The sequence below is a fragment of the Fusarium tjaetaba genome, assembly GCF_013396195.1.
Source record: "Fusarium tjaetaba strain NRRL 66243 chromosome Unknown NRRL66243_c0000406, whole genome shotgun sequence".
Classification (NCBI taxonomy): Eukaryota; Fungi; Ascomycota; class Sordariomycetes; order Hypocreales; family Nectriaceae; genus Fusarium; species Fusarium tjaetaba.
In genome coordinates, this window is record NW_023501602.1 from 16822 (window position 1) to 40209 (window position 23388).

General features: G+C 48.5%; 10 protein-coding genes across 10 annotated transcripts; 4 read left to right on the plus strand and 6 right to left on the minus strand.

Moving 5' to 3' along the window:
* Positions 1–201: 201 nt before the first annotated feature.
* FTJAE_13369 (uncharacterized protein) lies at positions 202–963 on the minus strand (the record flags this gene model as incomplete). Its single annotated transcript, XM_037346506.1, has 1 exon — positions 202–963. One exon carries the CDS (start codon positions 961–963, stop codon positions 202–204), a length of 762 nt encoding a protein of 253 aa, XP_037199593.1.
* Positions 964–3102: 2139 nt separating this feature from the next.
* Positions 3103–3864, minus strand: FTJAE_13371 (uncharacterized protein; the record flags this gene model as incomplete). The annotated part of the gene is made up of 1 exon (XM_037346508.1): positions 3103–3864. The coding sequence occupies one exon, from the start codon at positions 3862–3864 to the stop codon at positions 3103–3105; it is 762 nt and encodes a 253-aa protein (XP_037199594.1).
* A 782-nt stretch (positions 3865–4646) lies between these two features.
* Positions 4647–5894, plus strand: FTJAE_13372 (uncharacterized protein; the record flags this gene model as incomplete). The annotated part of the gene is made up of 1 exon (XM_037346509.1): positions 4647–5894. The coding sequence occupies one exon, from the start codon at positions 4647–4649 to the stop codon at positions 5892–5894; it is 1248 nt and encodes a 415-aa protein (XP_037199595.1).
* Positions 5895–6656: 762 nt separating this feature from the next.
* On the minus strand, positions 6657–7063 carry FTJAE_13373 (uncharacterized protein; the record flags this gene model as incomplete). The annotated part of the gene is made up of 2 exons (XM_037346510.1): positions 6657–6974; positions 7031–7063. The coding sequence occupies 2 exons, from the start codon at positions 7061–7063 to the stop codon at positions 6657–6659; spliced, it is 351 nt and encodes a 116-aa protein (XP_037199596.1).
* Positions 7064–9710: 2647 nt separating this feature from the next.
* Positions 9711–10414, plus strand: FTJAE_13374 (uncharacterized protein; the record flags this gene model as incomplete). Its single annotated transcript, XM_037346511.1, has 3 exons — positions 9711–9843; positions 9896–9973; positions 10023–10414. The coding sequence occupies 3 exons, from the start codon at positions 9711–9713 to the stop codon at positions 10412–10414; spliced, it is 603 nt and encodes a 200-aa protein (XP_037199597.1).
* Positions 10415–11798: 1384 nt separating this feature from the next.
* Positions 11799–12953, plus strand: FTJAE_13375 (SAM-dependent methyltransferase; the record flags this gene model as incomplete). The annotated part of the gene is made up of 1 exon (XM_037346512.1): positions 11799–12953. One exon carries the CDS (start codon positions 11799–11801, stop codon positions 12951–12953), a length of 1155 nt encoding a protein of 384 aa, XP_037199598.1.
* A 1187-nt stretch (positions 12954–14140) lies between these two features.
* On the minus strand, positions 14141–17504 carry FTJAE_13376 (transcriptional regulatory; the record flags this gene model as incomplete). The annotated part of the gene is made up of 6 exons (XM_037346513.1): positions 14141–15046; positions 15549–15747; positions 15794–16560; positions 16613–17270; positions 17321–17412; positions 17460–17504. The coding sequence occupies 6 exons, from the start codon at positions 17502–17504 to the stop codon at positions 14141–14143; spliced, it is 2667 nt and encodes an 888-aa protein (XP_037199599.1).
* Positions 17505–17893: 389 nt separating this feature from the next.
* FTJAE_13377 (kelch repeat-containing protein) lies at positions 17894–18956 on the plus strand (the record flags this gene model as incomplete). The annotated part of the gene is made up of 2 exons (XM_037346514.1): positions 17894–18071; positions 18118–18956. 2 exons carry the CDS (start codon positions 17894–17896, stop codon positions 18954–18956), a joined length of 1017 nt encoding a protein of 338 aa, XP_037199600.1.
* A 230-nt stretch (positions 18957–19186) lies between these two features.
* On the minus strand, positions 19187–20965 carry FTJAE_13378 (uncharacterized protein; the record flags this gene model as incomplete). Its single annotated transcript, XM_037346515.1, has 1 exon — positions 19187–20965. One exon carries the CDS (start codon positions 20963–20965, stop codon positions 19187–19189), a length of 1779 nt encoding a protein of 592 aa, XP_037199601.1.
* A 209-nt stretch (positions 20966–21174) lies between these two features.
* FTJAE_13379 (nicotinamide mononucleotide permease) lies at positions 21175–22821 on the minus strand (the record flags this gene model as incomplete). The annotated part of the gene is made up of 5 exons (XM_037346516.1): positions 21175–21370; positions 21421–22060; positions 22106–22374; positions 22430–22662; positions 22714–22821. 5 exons carry the CDS (start codon positions 22819–22821, stop codon positions 21175–21177), a joined length of 1446 nt encoding a protein of 481 aa, XP_037199602.1.
* Positions 22822–23388: the final 567 nt, after the last annotated feature.

Consider the following 23388-nt stretch of genomic DNA (forward strand, 5'->3'; position numbering starts at 1 on the left):
CTCCAAAGCTAGAACAGTGATCCTTGTACTGAGTTGATCCTTACATTGATCTTCGGCCCCAAATAAAGCGCATGGGGAAGTAAGCCCCTGTATCCTTCAACTCCCTCTCTAGATCTTGTACAAGGCTATCCAGCCTCTCATCCGATAGTGGTCTCAAGGGAGGATTCAAACCTATCAATGTTAGCCCCGTATCTTCAGGTCCTATCTCGACTGACCTTTAGCACCAGCCGCAAACCCCTTGGCAATAATCAAATCCGCCCCAACTCCCAACCTCCCCAGCTCCTCATCTATATTTCTCTTCCCAACGGCTCTCATAGCCGTCATCTCGTGTACATCTTCCAGCCCAGACTCAACCAGCCAAGACTTCATATTAGGCGCTTCAAGAGGATCTAGGCCTGAGGCTTGGCAAGCAACTCTGATACACGCAAACATATCGTGATACCTCGGATTCTCAGTCTCGGGAGTTGGGCAGATACGATCGCAGTCGCCGATTTGGATCCATCCGCCTGGTTTGAGAAGTTTGATGTGCTGATTCACCACGGCGCGTTGAGATGAGGCGGAACCAGCGGCGATCAGAATCATGCGCATGTTGATGAGATCGAAAGATCCATGCCATGATTCTGGCGGAGGATCTTTGATGTCTTGTTTCACATAGGTGACGCCATCCGTGGTTGCCGTTGGAAAGAAAGAAGTATTGATATCAGTGCCGATAAAGGTATGTTCACCTTGAGCTGGCTTGGGAATCGAAGACTGAACATCGCGCATCCAGAGACCGTCCGCAGTTCCGACATCAAGGATAACTCGAGACTGTGTCGAGAAGTCAAGCGGCGGAAAAACGAGTTCCCCATTTGTTGCCTGCTTGAACCCGAGATGATAAATGGTCAGCCGGCCTATGTCACTGCTCACGTCTTGATCCTGGGCTTTGAGATACCACTCTGGCGTTGAGTAGACTGCCTCCGACATTTTGAGTTGTTTTTAGATTTCTGAATGAGTCAGCAAGGTGAAGCCAACAGATGACGCTTGAGTAAGATGCTCTGCTTATCTTTATCTCACAATTTCTCTGACGGCACGTGCCTGCTGAGCGGCGCAGCAGCTGCTTACTTAACCTAAACTCTTTGACATGTATGAGAGCCAGTCGAAGTTGTACATAGGTATTGCAAAAGGCTTGTGTCGGATGCAGGGTTTTGGCATGTCGAATGGCCATTGAGACTTCAGGACATATGTCACCCTCTAAGGGCTCGATAGATAACCTTATATCATAACCTGTGGATATGCTTGGTGGGTTCATGAACTGGCTCAATATTTTGAGCTTCCATTCACGTGGCACCATGAACGCGGTCATAGCACTGCATCTTGATATCCCGAAAGGCCTAAGATGCTGATTGTATGAAGTCATTCCCATTGGAATTCTTTGGGGAAAACTCATGAATGTCACCTCACTTGAATGGCAGGCTCAATCATTGGTATATCGTGAGAACTGAGACAAGAGTCTTCGTCTCGCGAGGTATCTTTCATATCTCCCGGTGAGATAAGAGCCTTCTGTAAACCTCGATACTCAGATAAGTTACAGTTGAATTCCCCCTAAAAGATGAATCTCAAAGTCCCCTACAAATTCCCTTGCAATGCTCAATAGCTTCAATTTGACGGCGTCCAACTCGCTAGTCACCTCCATACCATAAGCTATGCCAAAACCGAAGCCCTGGCTACCCCAAGAACCAGGGCCAAAACTCCCTCCCTACGACGGCAACTTAATGGCTCCTAATGTCACATTCCTCAAAGCCCTCGACACCAACTCCGCTCACGGCACCATCGTAAAGGCACTCATCGGCCGGCATCTGTACGCCGTAAAGTTCGTACGTCCCTATCAACTTTCTAGCAAATTATCCTAATAGCTTTCAGTTCACCACTCCTCCAAACGATATTAACACCAGAGATATCTACGGCCACAAAGGATCGTGGAGCTGCTGTGATGGATTTGACTGGTATTTCTCACCGTTCGAGAATGAGTGTAAAGCTTTCTGTAGACTGAAGGAACAGAGAGCCGAAGCCATCACTGTTAAAGTCTACGGATGGGTTGCCCTCACAGCAAGACAAAATCGAAGAAGGCTCTCTGCTTGAGGTGCGCAGAAGTTAGATTTCCTCCTGGGTTACTCTACGGCATTGTCAAAGACTGGGTCGAAATGACCCCCTGGCACGATTCGAAGCCACGCGTTACGTACGACCAGATGTTAGCAGTGAAATACTTCAACCAAATGCTCAAAGATCTCCACAAGCTTCATTTCCTCGAAATAGTAGTTCGCGACTTGAAACCAGATCAATACATCGACGGCACCCTCATAGATCTAAGTCTCGCCCTTACAGTCCCCCATCCCTACGGTCCAACCGCCGAAGGCCCCGAATCTCCCTTTCAACCACGCTGGACGTACGAAAGCCTCGCAGCATATGATCTGTACAACTCCCAAGTCCGCGTCATTGACTTCCGGAGGCACAACCAAAAAGTCTGGTTTAGCAAACGGGCGCGAAACGGTATGCAGACGAAGACCACTGTTGATGCGTATCCGGCGGATAGGTGTAAAACGATGCTTCACGCATACGAAGCGGTTCGTTCCGATGCTGAATTATTATGAGGAGGTGCTGGCGATGGTTATGAAGCCGATGTATGATCCGTTGGACTTTTTGAGGAGAAATCCGGGGTATCCGGTGCGGATTGCGCAGTTTGGAGCTCCGGCGAGGGGACCGCCAGCGCCGGAACTGAGACGGAGGATGATGGTGCAGGGCGGGTGTTGTTCTGTTATGTAGTCAGTGTTTCTATTGCTATCGACAAGTCAGTATTGGATAAATCGTGAGTGTTAATCAGAACATTTGGGCGAAAGGCTTGGACAGCGAAATTGATATGATCGACACGAGAGGTATCCAATTTCATCTAGCGTCTCGCTATACAAGAACAAGTGTTGGGACGGCGCGTGTATTAGACAGTTCCCGGTTTATTAGTGTAATCACCCCTGAGGCATCTCATTCAAAAGTTCCGCGGTAATGCAGTAAATATGTTATTTCCAGAAATATGTTCAAGTGAAGTAAACAAACGAGGGCATTTCTTAATTCTTATGCCATGTTTACGCCAAGGAAACCACCCAGTCCAACAGCCATAACTCCCCAGCTCCAAGAGGCAATAGACCCAGCCGAGCACCCATCATCGTCGTTCTTCTTCTTCTTGGTAGGGCTCGCGGATGAACTGCCACTATCGTCATCATCATCGGCAGCAGATCCAGAACCGCTCTTGGAACCGCTGCTAGAACCACTGCTGTCGTCACTACCGCTGCCACTACTTCCGCTGCTTCCACTGTCCCCAGAGTCCGAACTACCATGGGGAGTCTTTCTCTTGCAAAGCTTATTACTCGCCGTCTCCGTTGCTTTAGCCGTTGATTTGGTACTCGTGGTCTTTCTCTTCTTAAGGTCAACAAAAGTAATAGGCGTCATCCAGCGTTCACTCTCCGACGAAGGAATAGTTCGCGACTCCACGGACTCAGTCTGAGTAGCAGTAATAGTCGCGCAAACAGCTGAGCCTGAGCCTAGGGAGCAATCGTATGTCGTTGAGCTGACGGCAAGATTCATGCTCGACTCTTCATAAGTCACGGTAATTCCGTGAAAGTCTCCATCGCAGGAGTATGAAGTACCGAAGTTTGTCTGACAAGCGAGGAGATATTCCGTCTTTGAGCCGGTTTCTGTAATAAGGGAGGCGTAAATATTCGTCGCACTTCCAGTTTTTCTCTGGGGTAAAAAGACAGTTTCAGTAGAGTATTTGGTAGTGCTCTTTGCCGCATCAGCCAAATACGGCGCGACAGCGAGAAGAATTGATGTCCACATAATGAAGGTTCGTGTTTGTATGAGAGAATTCAAGCCTGTAGAAACTGGGAAATGAGCTGAATATTTATCCTTATCCCAATTCAACCTCAGGAACCACGTCGTCCAATAATCAGTGACATTCCCCTGCAAACGCCACTGGCAACCCTTGCTTGCAGCTCAGCCCTGGGGGGCAGGGGTACGCGAGTGAATCCTCTCGTCTAACAAGCTTGTTTTGGTGGCAGTTTATGCTTGTTTTTCCGCAGCCACTACCATCCCGTTATGGTATTTCAAAAGAGGCGTGGTATCCAAGGGGGAATTGATCTGGAATTGAGGTAGCCCGTCTCTGCGATAGCCGGCTAGTCTGACCAAGTTTGTCGACGTGGCTGTTTACTGTCCATTCAGAGCATGAGTTATAGGGACCTTATGAATAGCTGCTAGTTGGTGCGCACAGCCTACGTCAATCAGTTGCCTATTCCCCAACATTCACCGCCATGCCTTTGCGGGATCTTGGCAGAGGTCGCTATTCAGCCCTATCATTTCGCTAGGCACCCTCTGTATCAGAACATGGATCAACGAGGCTATGTCACTTCCTCTCGTGTATATCGCTCAATCAAGCGGGTATTTCTACAGTTCCCATCCTTTTGCAAAGGATTCGCCTTCGACTGCAACTTCACGTAGCGTTGCTCAAGCCGAGGCCCAAATGCCCCGCTCCGAAATGATAATCCGCTCCGACGAGCTCAGCTTCAATGACGTAGCGTGACTGGTCAACTCCAACTTCGTGATAACCTCACGTCAAACTCAAAATGGCAGACACAAGCTCCCGACGTGTCGCCGAGGTCCTTTTAGAGCCTACAGGCCTGAAGATCACATCTTTCCAAGAGATTCAATCGCTGTGGGCGGGATATGGTCATATCTGCGCTCTCACCGCAAAACCAAAGGATGCCGAAACAGCGGGCAGAGTGCGCAAGTACCTGCATGCAGCCGAGTCAAACAATACGTTCTTCTTGATTCTGAAGCTTATATCGCCGCCGCCTGGACCAACGGATGAAGGCCATCTGCGCAAGATATTGAGTTATGACGTTGAGCAGTATTTCTACGAACGTGTTGCTCCTCAGTTGGATGATGACGTCGCAATGGCTCACTGCCTGACGTCGAGTTGGAAATCGAAAAATGAAGATGGAGAGTTACGAGGTCTCACTGCTACGATTCTTACCGACTTGAGAGTCAAGTTCCCTGTGGAAGGAGGGAAACGATCTGTTCTGAATCCGCGACAAGCTCAATCTGCTCTAGAATGGCTCGCCAGATTCCACAGCAACTCTTGGAAATTTCTACCCGCGAAATTGGACGAGTATCTCCTCCCTCCCCTCGAAGAGTTCAAAAGACGAGATGCGGGTCAAGCTGGAGGAAGCAAGCTATGGTTGAACGGAGGATACACTTATCTCGCGACTCGACGCACAGAGTACAAGTCTCTTGCTGGCGATACATACTCCGAGTGGTCAGATGCCTTTCGCGCACCTTTTGGAGGGTCCGATAAATCCACTGCTGAAGTGGTAGCTGATTTCCTCACACCAACTGGTCGACCCTTTGAGACGTTGATTCACGGCGATGTCAAGTCTGAGAATCTCTTTACTACCGAATTGGGAGATGACGTTTGCTTCTTCGACTTTCAATACGTTGGTCTTGGGCTTGGAGTTTGCGATTTAGCCAAGTTGTTTACATGCTCTGTCCCTCTCGATATGCTAACAGACTGTCCATCTTTACCTGAAAAAATGGACATGGATCGCGGGGAAAAGGCTTTGTTGTACCTCTACCACGAGACCTTGTTGAGTCGTCAGCCATCTAATAAGGAACCTTTGGATTATGATTGGGAAACTCTTGTTCGGCATTGGGAGTGTGCTCTTGTTGATTGGTGTCGCTTCCAAGCGTCGTGGGGATTCTGGGGAAACACGGAATGGCTTGAGGCGAGAGTTAGATATATTCTCAAAGATGCTGGGTGGAGAGAGTGGTTGTCGAAGGAGAGTTCTGATACGGGAAGGTCTTCAAGCCTATAAATGATAGATGAATAGATTCGAGTTTGTTTCACGATGATATCATGACAGATCCTGTCCTATCTGCCCGATAAGAGTTGATTCAGGTGCTAAGCCGACTTCCATTATATGCTTGTACGTTCTCTTTACTTTTGCCCTGGTGCAGAAAGACTTTACTGTCGCTTCAACCGTTTAGATACAGAAGCACCAACCAGAACCTGCTCTTTGCCACCCTCGGCCTCGATGACCCACCTGAGCATCCCGAAGGACCCTCATAACCTGGGCATGGGTGTTCACAATCATCACCCTCCATCTCTGGTTGCCCGTGTTTGGCCAACAGCCCCCAACCGCAGTCCAAGAGCCTGGAGAAGATTGTGTCATCCAGCTGGCGGGGCCGCTGCACTGCTATCACCCACTCTCTTCTGACTTTAGCCCTCAACAGAATTCCCTTATCTTACCCTGCTGTACAAGATCTCAAACCTTCTACTTTACCATTACATAAAAGTCTGAAATGTCTCTCATAAAGGCACGTGGGCGGAAGGCCGAGAACCCGGATAATCTGATTGAGCAGGCAATCCTACATGGCTTTTCGCAACACCATTCTCAACTTGACCCACATCCGATGAGATGAAACTTGAAAAAACAGAGCGAAGAGAGAAATTTTTCTCTGAAAGAATATTTTCTTAAATTTAAAGCTATTTCGACTAACTCATTCCTCCTTAAAATCTTATCCTCCTACACCAACCTAACTGTTTGCACTCTTATGTGTTGACTCACTATGGGTGATTATGAGACGATAATAAGCTTGCTTGCACCATACCAATCAACTTTGCCTGCGGCCAAGTTGGCAGTGCTTTGAAGGAATGTCAGAGCGGTGAGGCTGGGGTCATAGCTAACTGTCATCACCGCTGTCTGAGGGTCGGATGCACTTGGTGAGAATTTCGGCTGAGTGGGGATTCCAATGGCAGTCGGAGGTTTGTAGACGATGAGAAGCTGGGCTCGGAAATTCTCAACGGCCTCAAAACGCTGTGGCCCTGTAGCGGTGCCTGTTTTGTTGAAGGAAACGCTGATGGTGGCGCTCTTTGACAAGTTGGCTAGTTCAGCCTGGGTGACCGTGTTTGTCAGTGGTGATGTTGACGCCCCTATCCTTCTAAACTTACATTTTCACCGTCATTCTGGTTGTGCGTAGCCATGGCAGCAGTCAAATTTCTCTGAGTGCAACGAATGTTAAGGTGTTCTAGGGTTTGAAAACTGGCTGGGGGAAGTCCTCCTTGTTTAAGGAGAAAAGAAGATGTGATAAACCTGAGGCGAACTTACGCTATTGACCGATGGGATCACTGTCCTTTATACTTCGTAGGTCCTCGAATTTGTCTCTTAGGACTATGCTGTGTTAATATTGAATCCAAAAAGGCCACATTAGGGTTTGTCAAGTCCTGATCGAGGAGACGAGTATGGATGGAGACCCGGCCGAGGGAGCTTCCGTCACAACAAGAAAATGCATTCGTATCTCCAACAAAGATGCATGTATCAGTTCTGGGTCGATAGTCTTTGAGAAGAATGTAGGAGCTGAAAAAAAAGGTACAGTCTAGAACGCTCATGACATCAGAGGTATCATTGAGATGTAGTCTGATCACATCACTCAGCCAGCCACAAAGCAATTATCACGCACATGCATATGCGACTAAAATAGTTGAGAGTTTCGGCACCCACGGCTGCGATTCAGATCCATCATACGACAGCCGGGGTACGTACATAGCATTTCTATATCACAAGTTGTTAGCATTCCGTTACCTTTACTGATCAAAAGGCTGGTGACTACCTTGTAGTCCATAAGTGCGATTTTAAATGTCGAGAATCTGCACCTGGGATGATTTACGGAACAGTAAAGGCTGGCTTTAGTTGTATTACTGGAACGTTAGTACTTCTCCATCTGACGTGAGTACAGATAGAGTGAAGATGTTCTCGTATTCGGTGATTGAACTTTGTGCAAGCCTAGATTGATGTGATGTCCCATGCATTCGTTTCCAAGGCGAGACAAAGTATATTCGGATCGATCACCCTACCATATCGCAAGAGAAAGTCAAGCCAAGGACGCCAACGAATTCTAGATCATATTGTGAGAAATGTGAAAGCTGTAAGTTTCAGGTGCCGAGCCGAACTGCAGCCCAAGCGATGGCGAGGCTGGCTGAAAACATGTCTTCACAGATATATGAATAGTTCAATCTGTGTCGGGGCAGCTGGCTGGATATGTGATATCGAGACAAAGACGCAGCAATCGACCCATTTGCAAATGGGTCGAGGAGAACCACCTCTTCCCTCCGGAGCCTAACTCCTTTCGAGTGCAGTGCATTGAACATGTCCCGAAGGGCGATAATGAAGGCGCAATAGCCAATCAAATGGTTAGATGACAACAAATAGTGTGACCAGCACGATCGGCCACCATTCCGGAGTCCTTCCCCGGGCGCCACTAACTCAGCCCGAGAGATTCAAACCAAGAATCTGCATTTAAACAGGAAATACGGATGGAGTCTCACAAACGTGCTTAATTATGCAAGTGAAGTGACAGTTCGTCACATACCAGCGGCGTTGTTGGTGGCGCTCAGGATAGATCTAGACCTGCAAGCCATGGGGCAAGAACACTCAGATTTGTGGCGGCCCAGGACATTTTCTGAGCTAGCACATAATCAGCAGAGAACGTTTTCGGGAGCCTTCGTACCTTTGTTTATGGTCCCAGATGCTGTATGCAATTGGGTCACACAAACATGCACGGCAATTAGGATAACCGAGTGCATGCTACACATTGAACCTCCCGAGATAACCCTCAGAACCCTAGAGGGTCAAACCTGAAGCACTGTGTATTCATAAGCCCATCAATTTCGAATGATTGCATCTTGCAAGGATGTGACCTACCCGCTGCTCACTAATTTAAACTACCCGTTGGCTCGAGCCGGGGAGGCCAACTAAGCAAACAACGGGTACAACGGGTATACTGACTGGACCGGGCCGAACCTTTGAACTCTAGAAAAGTATTTCTCTATACTTTGTGCAAAGAATAACACCCATTGGGTGAAAATGTTTCCTGCTGGTCTCAGTTTCAGGCGTCGATAGCCATTTGCGCTAGACCGGTCTGGATACAGTTACCGCCTTTTACGCCATGTCCCAATACACTGTAGGATTTGAATAGACAAAGCTCCTCTGCATTTCCTGTTAGCCCTATTGATTGGATATAACTGACATTAGGATGAAAAAAGCCTAGTCCGTAATGAAGACCTCAGAAACACAAGGCGTAGGTCAGCCGCACCGAGCAGCACACAGTTCACACGAATGGCTTTACCTTGTGCCATCCTGCCTCCGGTATGTGATACTTGCATGAGAAAAGCTCTTTATACCCCTAGGGTAGCGTATGTCTCCCACAGCGATATGCATGTCTAGGATAGTTGTTTCTTTGTCACTTTAAGACAAGTAAAAGGGAGCGTATCATAGATTTCCGTGGCTTGCAAGAGTTGAGCTGAACTTTTCAGGTGTTTTCATTTCTGGAACTAGTGGCTGGATTATTGAGTGGCTTCCATCACACCACCGAGCGCCCAAATGCTTTCGTTTCCCAATCATCCTCTTGCGGAAAGATGCGATTTGTTATGCGTCTTGAGGTCCAAAGCGTCGCACCACGCTATTATGACCTTTGATTAGAAGAACTTGGAGCCTTCACAGAGGCATCACGCAGGTATAAAAAGGCCGGTCGCTCCCCCATCAGAAGCAACTTTTCTCATCAGCCAAACATCAAACAACCACAGTCACATTTCATCATTTATCCATTTTTCAGTAACCCTTAAATCATACACCATGGGCAGCAAGCAGATCAACATCTCCTTCACGGACGAACAGGTCGCCAAGTACAACGGCCAGGGCTACGTGCTTTGTTTCAGTGCTGGTGTTGCAGGGAATCCCGAATTCAACGTCGTCGCCACAGCTGACAGTAAGTCACACCTTGCAGGATTCAATTGAAGATGAAATTGACCTTCCAATAGCCATTTCCACCGTCTTCAACATTACTTGGGAAGACCAGTTCCAGATAGCCGCCACCAAGGATGAATTCAGCAATGGAGGTATGAATTTCTTTCTTGGATGTGTAGATTTATCTAACAACCTCCATAGTCACGTTCCACATTTCCACCACACCCACGCCCATCCAGTTCAACGAAGCCTACACTCTCCCATCCAACTGGACTGATGGTGTCGTTTCGACTGATGTCCTTCCCACAGCCAATTCTTTTGCGTTCGTGAACCAGACCAGTGGCGCGTCTGCGGTCATCTACAAAATCATCAACGGCAAAAGCCTGCCTTTCTTTATCAGCCCCAACCCTATTGACCAGGACGCCACTGAGGTGATGACGCCTCTGTCTACCGTTGCACTCTGGTTCCAGCAAAATGTCGAGACTGGAACTATGGTATCTGTCGTCACAGATGAACTTTCGACCTTTGACTTTTCTGACAAGAGCAGTCTTGACTTGACCTGGAATGGCTCTCAGTTTGTCCCAAGCTCTTAGGACGTTCTACAATGAACCACAGTCGGCTTGAATGAACGTTTTAGCTAGACTCGATACTACTGAGAAAAGGGCAGTGTAGTTTCAATATGACCTTTTTAACAAATACTTGAACTGTAAAGCCGATCGTCGTGTTACTACCATGCTATATCCCTAAATAAGTGTAAGGCTTACTCTAGTTTACTTAAATAAACTGCCTACTATTTTATCTACCAGGCATTATTAGGATAATTAGACTAGACGCTGAGTGATGATTTAGACACTACGCGAGCCCTGACTCTTATCGAGTATATAACTTTAACTTATAGCTATTATAGTTATAGCAGTAGTTTAGTACTGAGAAGTAACAATTAATGCCAGTCTGTGGTCAGTTATGTAGAGATCAAACCCCGGCAGGACAGTTTCGAGGCGCACCCAGGCAGTTCCGTAGCCAACGGTCTGGCAACAGGTCTGGCAGCTCTCATCATCGAGTGTGTGAGGTTGGGGTTATCTATAACAGAGAGTTAGAAATGATAAAGGTCGAGGAGGACCTCAAGCACAAGGACCTTTTCATCGACCAAGAAGATTTAAAAAGAATCCAGGATCTGACGGGAATGACATATGTGTTGAGCTCGATAGGTATGGATGTCAACACATAGAACAAGTACATTGAGGTTTGGAAGACGTTCAGTGACGCCGCAGATGAACTTTCACGAAGCGGTACCTCACTTGGTCAACTGGAACTCATTGTAAAGCTTGCTGGAGGTTTCTTGAAAAGGGGAACGTATTAGGCAGATAGTGTTCATGTTATAATTCGATTTCATTGCATACGCCCTGCGTTATGGTTAATGCCAAGGGTGATAAGGGACTATAAACATTTATCAACAGGAAGAGGTTGTACTTCCAAGCAGTGTCTGGCAAACTTCTGGGACACGCTAGATGCTTTATATAAGGTAAAATCTTATTCTAACTTATCTTATATAGTAAAAAGTCATCTAAAACTTATAAGATTCTATTAGATCTTAGTCATGGCTTCGTGAGTCATGTCAGTTAATCATGAACTCTTAACCTGAACCAGGTGATCGGAACCAAACACCGACACGCTAGCGCAGGAGGACCCACAGCGATACCGACATTTCGGCGCTGTCAGCCAGATTTAGTGCATGATCCTCAGGCATTTGGAAGCCCCCGAACCTTCTAACGCCAGCCTAACAGTGGGCCACGTGGGGACTCTAACTTCCATATCAGCAAGATTTTTTTTTCACGATAGCTTCAAGTTTCGGGCTTAGACCTATTTCAAGATAGCGTCCCGCCACCCACTTTAATATTTTTCACCCTTCTCTTATCTTTTTCCTTCTCTCCCCGGATTTTCTCTCCACGATCTTTAATTTCCACAGACTGGGTCGAGATGAGCACCCTTGCGCTGCCTTCGAGCAGCTTACCGCCTTTGTTCACGCTCTCTAAACGCACCGAGGCGGAGGTTTTCAACGCGCTGCATTACTTGGCGGCTATTTACTGTCCTTTATCGTTTCCTTTTTCGAAGGAGTTGGGGGATGTGAAGCATGCTTTTGCGGAGGTGGATTCGGGATATACCTCTGGTAACGAAGATGATGAGGCGGAATTGACGCCTGCGAGTATTCGTGCGGATGTTCATGAGAAATCTTTTTCTGAGCGCTGGTTGACGGGTTTTATCTCGCGCGTTGAAAGTCTGGAGATTTTCTCATCGGAGGAAGAGAGTCAGCGGGCGCTGGATCAGGCGGCGTATATTTTCGAGTCACTGTTCGCCAGTGCATTGGACGAGGATGACCAGAACTCGCCGTTTTTGAGAGAGTTTTCGTTTGAAATGAACCTTCCTGGCAAGGAGAAGGAGCAAATTTCTGTTCAGCTGAACGACGGACTCGCGGGAACGAACGATACAGACTTTGAAGACGTTGGACTGCAAAGTTGGGGTGCCTCGATCGTCTTTTCAGATCTCATGTGTACAGACCCCGAACGATTCGGTCTGACAAATCTTGATTCTACGAAACACACTCACATTATCGAGCTTGGTGCAGGCACCGGACTCGTAAGCCTTGTTCTCGGAAAACTCATTCCCGCCCTTGGCATAACCGACTCCAAAATCATCGCAACAGATTACCACCCAGCCGTTCTCTCCAATCTCGAGTCCAACATATCCATCAACTACACCTCACCCTCCCCGGTGCAAGCATCACCCCTGGACTGGGCTGATTTCTCCAACACCGCCCCCTTCGACATCCCAGCAAACATGCTCTTCGCCACAGACGTAGTATACGCTCCCGAGCACGCACGCTGGCTACGCGATTGCGCAACACGACTTCTTTCAGATGATGGTGTTTTCTGGTTGTTGGTTACGATACGACCTAACGGCAAGTTTGCGGGTATTGGGGATACTGTTGAGGCTGCTTTTGCCGAGAGGGAGAGATTGCGGGGGGCGGATGGCAGGATGTTGGAGATTTTGGAGAGGCAGAAGTTGGATAAGAGGAGTGGTGTTGGGAGGGGGGATGAGAGTCATTATGAGCTTTTTAGAATTGGTTGGGCATAGACATGAGGGTTAAAGGGTTTGCTTTTCAGCGGGATTGAATAGAGGGGGGTAGAATTTAGATTTAGACATAGACATACAAGGATGATAAGACACGACAATAGATTAGACGTCAAGACTACGTTTACGGTTCACCATGGTTGGTCCTATTCCTAAGTCAACAAATCTCTGTAATCAATGACATGCCATGAATGGTTTGTCTTGACTTCGAAGATGTACCCCTATGAGCAAAGCACATGGTCTGGCTCGGGAGCTGCTGGCTATAAAGATAGTCCCTTGTCAAGAACGTCAGTTAATTAGCAAAAGATCTCATTCAGTTTCTTCTTTAGAAATACCCCTCAATTTGGGTCAAAAAACATGTATACCAAAACTCACGTCTACTCAAAGCCCTCAACCCCCCGACAATTACCCCCGCAATAAACCGGCCAACAATCCGAACACTCAGGATCTGGCTCACCATTCCCCTTGTGAGCTTTACAATCCGGCACCGTAGCCCTCATAAACCCATGAAGATGATGATCCGGGCCTTCCTCCCTCCCAACTCCACAATCACACAAGACGCTGTCGTCTTCACCAGCGTCTTCTATATATCGGGCCATGGCTTCATCATCATTGACGTACGCGAAAGCAAAGATGAGTTTTAAAGAGTCTGGATCGTAGTCTTTGTGAAGAATTGCGTTGTCGTAAAGTTTGTTTATGATGCAGAATGTATCGCCGTGTTCGTGGAGATGGTCTAGTTCGGCTTTTGCGACGGTGCCAGTGCGGACTTGAGGATGACGTTGGAGAAATTCCTCGATGTTTTTTGAGGGAGTCTTGGGGACATTCTCTTGGAAAGCCATGATCCAAAGACGTATTCAGTATGTGTGATATTAATAGAATTGCAGGTATTGACGATGAACTTGTAGGACAACCGTGGAAGCCAGCTTCAGTTGGATATTTGGCAGTTTAAATAGTTTTTCAGTCCCGGATTCATAAGCTGACTATATATTATACGCGCCGTCGAATCGCAAGTCGAGAATCTGGCGCTAATAGGCACCCTGAAACCTACATTCACAAGTTGTCTAGCACCACCCAAAGCTTCAGAAGAGTAAAAAAATGAGTTGTGAATTTATGATTTGATATTCAGCTCGACTGTCAATTAATAAACAACGCTGCGCGACAGAGGCATTGTAGACCTGCCTTTCGTACTCCTACTTCTTAAAAGCCCCATTGGACAGCTCATCCTCCAAATCGTAATAAGCCTGAAACTCACAGTAACAAATCTCAGGATCACTCTCAACATCAAAGTTGAAATTGGCCTCTTCATCGTCAATCAGCACCTTGGGCAAGCCATTCGCCGCCGCCGCCTCAGCGAGGAGCTGCACACGACAGCTCCTCTCCATAGACGTATACAGCCACGCTGCCTCGTCTACTGTTTGTCCAACAGTCAGGATACCGTGGTTTCGCAAGATGCAGCCTTTTCCTTTGGGGCCCATTGCTGCTGCGATGCGGTCTCCTTCTTCACTGCCCAGCACGACGCCACCGTAGCTGTCGTAAACGCTATGCGCGTCTCCTCGGAATTTACACACATCTTGCGTCAACATCTCAAGACGCTTGCCAAACACAGACCAAGCTTTGCCGTGAATGCTATGACAATGACAAATAGCGTGAACATCGCTCCTAGCTTTATGAATAGAAGCATGGATCAAAAACCCCGCCGAGTTAGGCGGTCGCGAGCGATTCCCGCCAATGACCTCCCCCTTAAGATTAACAAGAATCATATCGCTTACTTTCAAAAGACCAAAGTGGCGGCCTAGGGGGTTCGTCCAGAAAGCATCGGTGAATTCGGGGTCGCGCACGGAAATGTGGCCGCTTATGCCTTCGACGTAGCCCTCGCGGTGCCAGTGGCGAAAGGCGGCGGCCATGTGCTCGAGCTGCCATTGGCGCTGGGAGGCGAAGTCTGGGTGCGTGGGGATGCCGCGGAGGACGACGTCGCCATGGGACATTGCTTGAAGGGGGGTTTTGTCTTTGAGTTCATGGCCGTGGGAGGGTTTGGAGTTGGGGGAGATGGTGAGGGTGCCGCTCTGGGCTTGGATGGTGGTGGTTGAAGACATGATCTAATTGCCTTGATAGTGAGTTTGATGATGTTTCTTGTGGATGTTGAATCCTCAGTTGGCTTGTGGTCTTTTATGTCTTTGTTATCCTTCGTCTATCATTGGCGTGCGCCCTCTAAATACCCTCTGCTAGTCATGATTGCGGGGAAGCGCCTTGTTCAGAACAAATGGTGCTTATCATAAGCGGGACCGGGATCTTGGCCCGGTTAATGTAGGATCGTATTCTAAGGATGAAAAGCGTCATCCAAAAGGCGTGGATGGTAAATTGCAAGAATTCGTTAGTGAAAAGAGGGCGCGAAAGATAAAAATCCAGACCGGATAGATGATACTTCTTTGGGCTCCGGTCAGACCAATTAGATGCGACGGATCGTCTCATCGGGTATACGGCCCGGTCACAAGTCAAAAACTTTATACACTGGTCTCAAATGCCGGATCATGATGATATCCCGGTTGTGCTCCTCCATTCCCTCTTTGCCTTCCATATCGCACTGTTCCCGAGACGGACCAGTTCGGAAATGAACCGGTTCAGCTCTTGGATACAGTCGATATCATCATTCGTCAAGTCTCGCATCGGCATATCCTGGAACAGCGTTGCACAACCCGCCAAGAGATCAAGATCGTTTCGGGCCCGCGGATCAGAAGGGTGAAGAAGGAGGTTCATAAATAGAGCCATGGCCGCTATTGGCGGGTAAATCGCGACGTGGCTGCTAATGTTAGAGAAGTATGAGTAAAGAGACCACTTCGACTTACCCAAACATGTCTTCTTGGAGGATATCTATTTGTGATTTGAAGATCTGGAGAGTAGTGCGACTCGCCTCGAGAGAGATATCACTACTTGAATGATAAACATTATGTAGATCCTCAGGGAGTTTATCATCCACAGCGTATTTTGCACCGCATCTCCGGACAGCGGTATGAATCATCGTCATTAGGTATTTATACTCCAGCTGCAGATGGATACACCTTATTCTTTGAACAAAAGACATATCTGGTTGCAGGATAGGGTGCTCGGAACTCAGAGACCATTTCGGCCTATAATCATTAGGGATACTTGAGCGCCATGTCTCAAGATCAACGTCCAGTTGGCGAACTTGACCCAAAATCGCTCCATCTGATAGTTTCGAATTGTCCAGCGAGCAGAGAAACAGACAGATCTTTTCTTTGATCTGTGACAGGCAAAGGTCCTGCGAAAAGCAAATAGAATCGTCTTGGAGGAGCATCCCACCTTGAGTAGTGCCAGCCCGGCCCTGATATACCCTTGCCCAATCATCCGGCAGCGTCAGGTCACAATAGTCCCTCGTCAGACAAGGTGGTCTTCCGTATCTTAGGGCTATATCTTTGTCGAGAATGTAGCACACCCAGAAGAGGTTCCGGATATGTCTTTGCCGACGATCAACTCCAGCATCTGACCGGCGTGGATGTGCGCTGTGGCCTTTCAGATCGTATATAGCACGGCAGGCGTAGGGATGAAGTTCAGCAGCGGCACCCCACTGACCTGATAGCAGATGATATATTTGCTGAAATGTGTCAGCGCAGAGTAAATGTCACTTATTAAACTCATTGACTTACAAGCATGATAACCGTCTGAAGGCTTTCCAGGGTGCTCTGGCCAAGTAACTGCGGCAAATAGCTGTGCGACGCACGTATATAGACATCACTATCATCAAGCTGTAGCAGAGAGCCCTTCATCCGTGAACACAGAGCCATGAACGCCAAAAGGCACACCTGCGCCGACTGCGACTCGGTATAAGCCGCCGCCAACGTCTCCTCAACAAGCGCGATGTCAATGATGGGGTATAAAAGTCGCCAGGGTGAGGTGAAGTACGAATTTAAGAATGCTTCTATCATCTGTCGTTCTGGAAAGGTGAATAGAGGTGAAGAGCTACTAAAATGGTGTTTCTGCGACCCAAAGAGACGGAAGCCATTTAGGGAGACGCTTTCGCCGATCTTGGAGGATATCCACTGTCGGCCTTGGGGGGAATTGATGGGGATGCCTTTGAAGTACCAGTGCTCTCCGAGACATGTCCAGATCGATGCAGTAGTGTTTGCGGTTTTTTCTTGGAGATATGGCGAGATACAGCCCGTGGTATCCTCAGAATTACCTCGCGAGGTTGAAAGTGAACTGGCGGCCCGAGTTGCGCTAATCTCGGAGCGCATCTGCACAAGAGATGCTTCAAGCTCAGCGACTCGGCTCTCAAGGGCCGCGACCTGTTTTCCAACGGCGATTCTGTGCTAGGTCAGCCGGGTCCTTCTCGTACGTGTCTCAAAGGGACTTACTTCACGATCGGTGTACTGGTCGTCACGCACTCGAGATGAAGCTTGGCGCAGCGTTCACACAGCCCTTCGGGATCTGGTCTGACGCATTGAATCTAGTTTATTTTAGTTAGTCTAGGGATACTTGCGTGGGGTGCGTTACCTTTCTTTTGGAGCAGCCGTCACAGGCTCTTAGTCTTGGAGGCATTGTTGATTGAATGGTTGGCGATTTCCAGCGGAAGAGCGGACTCCGTGGTGGTTTTAATGGGCCTTGGTCTAAGGGGTTGAGCTAACCTGAATATCTCAAGTGCTGTATGCTCGCTACGCTGATTGGTGAGTTGGTTATTCTGATGGGGGGCGCGGATTCCGCATGCCCGCTGTGGGGTTACGACTTGTATTCTCGTGCATGGCACCATCATGATGAAGTAGACGCAGTAATGATAGTAAACCTGGAAACAGGTGGACTATGCTCGAATGGCTTGATATATAGTGCCCAACAGGGTGCTCGAGGGAGTATAAATAGAGATCTTCCCTCCTGTCACTCAGCCGTATTTTCACAACGTCAACCATATATCGTTTCGCACTTTAACATCCACAATGACTTCTATCAAGCTACCAAAGGCCACCTGGTCTCGCATCACTTCCAGCAAGCGTCTTTACCGTTCCTCTCAGGCTGTCTCTACAGTAGATCAGAAGATATACATCTTTGGCGGCGAGTTGCTCCCACGTGAACCAGTCGACAACAGAGTCGATGTAGTCAGCCTCGATACTCAGGGTATTCTTACACTCAACCACTACTGAATACTTACTGACCATTCCAGAGCACGGCGCTCAAACTCTCACGGCTACCACCAAAGCTCCCTCCCCTCGGGTTGGCAGCCCTAGCACCACCATCGGAAGCAACATCTTCCTCTTCTCCGGCCGCGGCGGTCTCGAGATGAAGCCCATCGAGGAAAATGGAGCTATATGGCGTTACAACACTACGGAGAATACATGGGACTCTATCGAGCCCGCAGATTCTTCTGCGCCATTCCCGGATGGTCGAAGCTACCATTGCATCACTTCAAATGGCGTTGACCAGATCTACCTCCACTCTGGATGCCCTGAGCAGAACCGACTGAACGACCTTTGGGTTTTTGACGTCACCAAATGCGCGTGGGCTAAACTTCCTTCTGCGCCGGGTCCTGCGCGCGGTGGTTCCTCCATCGCATTTCACGACGGGAAGTTGTATCGCATGAACGGCTTCGATGGCAAGACTGAACAGGGCGGTGCGCTGGATATCTATGACATCAAGACTAGTTCATGGTCTACTGTTACTTACAAGCCAGATGGCGTTGAAGGTCCTGAAGCGAGGAGTGTCGCAACACTACTGACGGTCTCAGTGCAGAGCAAGACTTTTTTGGTCACGATGTTTGGTGAGAGAGATCCAAGCGCTCTGGGCCATGCTGGGGCTGGAAAGATGCTGTCTGACGTGTGGGCCTTTGACATTGAGAGGAGGACATGGCAGAGAGTGGAGATTGGTGACGATGGACCTGTTGCTAGGGGATGGTTTGACGCTGATACTGTGCGGGATGAAGCTGCAAAGGATGCGGTGGTTGTACATGGGGGTCTAGGGGAGGATAATCAAAGACTTGGCGATGTTTGGGTGTTGCGTTTTTAGGCCCGGATTATGATGCGTCTCGAAGGAAGTGGTATCTGAGACCAACGCATCATGGGGAGCACCAGACCGCTAACTAAGGTAGCTGCCTTGATCACTTATCATAGTTCTCTGTCTCTCTTGCTAGACGAGGATATAATTAGAGCACCATGACACTCTTTCGAACGAAAAGTCCATATTGCATTCCCCGCATAAATATGAACAGACCGTAGACTTGGATTGGTATACGTGAGCTAGTACAATATTATGCGTCTCCTATCCGAACTTGCCTCTTCAGGGATACACAGCGGTGTCCCAGAAACATCTTGAGGCCGCCTCTTCGCGATAAAGGCACAGCTAACAGCCCGGTACCCATCACGGTATGGCCGCAGGATAATGGGTACCCTTAGCCCCTGTAAGATCCATATTTCATCTCCATCCGCAATGGAGATAAGAGCGTTGCCAAACCATCCTTCGGCGCTGTCAAAATCCGCATCTGGCCATGTTTTCATGCCCACCTTGATTCTTGCAATGAATGTGCCATAAACCCTTAGGACGTGCGCTTGCGTCTGGTCGTTTGGGTCTGTGATGGTTTCGAAAGCACATCGTGGAGATTCTTGGGGCATGAGGCTCCAGCTGTGAGCCTGGCTCTCACCAAAATCCATGTCCGCGGCTTCGGTACTGCTCCAATCGGCCACCCAGGAAGGGACGTCGAGATTCTTACGTTGAACCAATCTGGTAGCTTGTGCTAGGATACCTAGACTGTCTTCCTTTTCGATTATCGCTCTGGTAGTCATTATCATGACCTCGCTTGCACTCAAGTCCTTTGAATAGTCAGGAAAGATGCTGTATCCTGGCGAAGCCAAGCCGAGCATAGCATATACTCGATCACGATCATCGGAGGACTTGCAAGATCGAGAGTGTGATAATAGAGTCTTGATGTCCATGCTGCCGCTCCAGCGGATCTTCATCCCCAATGCGTTGCGCACATGGTCGACTTGGCGATGGAGGTCTCTGTCCTGAACGATGTCGTGGATGTGACGAAGTTGGCGAGCCTCGGGACCATCTATCGGAAGCCCGGTGGTGAGGAGAAAAAGATTCCGGTTCATCAAAAGGCGTCCGTGTATCTCGCAAAAGTCTTGCAGGACCTCCCAGCACCGCTCCCATGAGGCGGAATAGTGTCCGAACATGAAGCTGACCTGTCCAGATACTATGAATTCCTGGCAGATCCAGGCTCGATTCCACCAGGGACTACTAAGCAGGTCGCAGAATGCAATCCACCCGTTCACAAACTTGTCCATGCGGGTGCGGTCCAAGAGATAGCTTAGTACGCGGAGCTGTTGGTCTGTAAAACCCCCATAACGCTTAAATTTGGAGGTGTCGGACAGTCTGTCACTGTCACGGATTACCTTTTGGGATTCAGCCCCCTCTTGAGTACCTAATCCGCCTTCTCTGTTGCCTTGCAATGACCCATCGTCTTGTTGAAAAGTGACAGCGTCACACAAGTCGGTGAACCATTTCAGTCCCTCGCCACTAGTTGTTGGTGTCGATAAGCAAGCCAGAGTTCGTTCCGCGGACTGGTAGATGTCTCTCATGAAGCCGACTTGGTGCGACCTCTCACTTAAATCGTGCTGATTGATGCATAACTGATCGATCCAAATTCGAAGTGGTCCTTCCCCAGACGATCGAATCCAATACTGACGAGCGAGTACCAGTGCATGATGCAAGTTCGCAAAGATATTACACCTGACTCCGTTTACCAGGATTTCCTTTGTGTCTGTCGGGTCTCCTGCGCAATAGGATAAAGCTAAATACTGTTTTCGAGCGTCGGCTAACAACGTCGCAGGGAGTAACTTGCTCTCAAGTATACCATCATCGTCAGTTTGTGTAGATATTTCGATAAGTCGAATTTCCTGCTTGCTTTTGTCGAGACTCTGGTACAGGTTCGCTGAATAGAACATGGCATTTTCCGGAGTTTTGAATATATCGAGCCCTGGAGGTGACCCCGCCTTTGTGGCACTGCATGTCGCCATTGCGGAGAAGGAGGCGAAGGGAATTGTCGAGAACTCAGAATAATTGGCATGGAAATCTAATGGTCGATTATATCTAAATTGTAGTGAAGATAGTCTTTTATTGATTGTGTTCAGGCTATGTTGGTCCGCCTTCAAATATGCCTCGCAGCCTAACGCTGCCCCAGGTTGAAAGCGAGAATCCGTGGAACCTGATTGGTAGCGCTATCTACTCAGGTCAGGTATCGGAAATTCTTCATGTTCCCATCCTCATCGGAAACATCAAGCTCAGCGTCATTATCTAAAGGCCCGTAAATCTTCTCATTGCGCCTATTCTCTCTGTCCAGGGCGAAATGCATGAACAACGCCAGAACCACAATAGCGCCGCTCATTCCACACCCGATAGCACAGCCCTTGACATAGAATGGTCTACCCCAACATTAGTCACAATCTAAGCACAAAAAATAGGGGTAACTCACGAGTCCTCTTTTGGAAACATGTAGCTGCTGAGGAGAGACGAGCATTGACCAATTATCAATGTTACGGCAAGCCCTGCTCCCTTCTTTGAGTCCCGCCCCTGGTTATTGAGCAGCCATGTGATATTGATGCAGAGCGCTGGGAAGATCCCGCAGGCAGCGAGCCATACTCCAGCGTATCTGGGACCCGGGCGATGAACATCCTGGATCCCAGCAAGGAGGCCATACCCGACAGTGGCAATGGCAGCAAAGCCCGCTACAACAAACCCACGGTTCCCCCACCGATCCGAGAAGAAGGCAGCACCCATACAAAGCAGAAACGCTGTAAAATAAGCCGGAGCGGTGAGTCCCTGGGCATTGATAGAACTATAACCCATGGCGTTAACGATGGTAGGAAGGAAGTTAGATAAAGCTGCGAAAGAAAAGTTGCAGCAGAAGTGCATGACAGCGTGGACGTAGTTCTTGTAGTCGAGAATTCCGGCAACGATTTGTCTCCAGTTGACATTCTTCTTGGCACCGTCGGGACCTTGGACGCGCTGGACGGCGAAATATCGTTCTTCTTCGGTGAGAAACTTGGCCGTTGCGGGGGAGTCTATGAGGAAGAAGTAGACGATGGGGGCGAAGGCGATGGTTGGTGCGCCCTCTGAACAGAGTCAGTATTTATTATGTCGAGCTAGTGTGATCTTACCGATGATGAACAGCAATCGCCATGGTGCTAAGGATCCCTTGATGTGGGTGATGCCATACGCCAAGCTTGATGCAAAGGTATTTGCAAGAGGCGACATGCCCAGCAAGATGGACATTCGTAGACCAAGCTCTCTTCTCTTATACAGACACGACAAGAAGAATGGCGCCCCAGCACCAAAGGTAGCTTCGAAAATTCCCAGAAAGATACGAGTGACTATCAATTGAGTCATGCTGTGAACCGCCCCAGAACACATCGCAGCTGTGCCCCAGCTACTTCATCATCAGCAACAGAAATCCCAACAAGCTACATAAGACTTACACTTACCAAACACAAAGAATAGACACATAGATATGAGCAGGGAATATCTTCCAAAGCATAGTCGTCCACTCAAACAGTATGTACGCGATATAGAACGAATTGAGAACCCACGCCCAGTCGTCGGAGCTTAGGCTAAGGGCTTCTTGTGCACCGGCGGTCTTGGCGTTGCCGATGTTACCGCGATCGAGGTACGAGAGGACGTATAGACAGCAGACGACGGGCATGACGCGACGATCAAACTAATATGTCTGTGAGTTATTGATGTGATGATGAGGGCGTTGGGGACTTACGGCGCGTCTGATTCTTCGGTCCATGTCGGGTGTTGAGAGGAGAGGTTGCGAACCTGTTGAACCCCTCATGTTGTCTGTGCCATCGGTGCTGGTCTTGTCTGGATCCATGGTGCCTTTGATAGTGTACGACACTGAGATCGATCCCGGCGAGTTCTATCAAACATCAAACCTGTTCAGGTTCAATCTAGGAGTTGATTCTTGTCTTTGCATAGATTTTAGAATGTGGAAAGATAGGTGCAACTTGTAGGAAACACGACGGAGAAAAGACACGGCAATTGACGTAGCGTGCCCTGGGACCTTGATGCAGATCATTTCCTGTGGATTTCTCCGCAAGGGATCGGCAGTTGGAAAAGTGGGGATTCGGACGGCCCGAGCGGGCGTCGATTCGCAATGCCGTACAAGTCTTTTCCGTGGATTTGCTGTCGTAGTCATTTATTGTAAGTTTTATAGGTAGTATTTACTGGTTAATCGGCATCTTTTCCAGATCTGACAGCTACGGGATCCTCGGAAGCTATTTACTTATCTTCTTGGCTGCAATTTGTGATCGTTGTGCAGTCCAACATTACGCTAAGTCATCTGCAAACACCAAGTCTTTCGTGCGACGCGTCCATTTGACCAGGCGCATAATGTGAACAAACTCAGAGCGGCTCTGTTCAAAGCTTTGCATGAACTTTT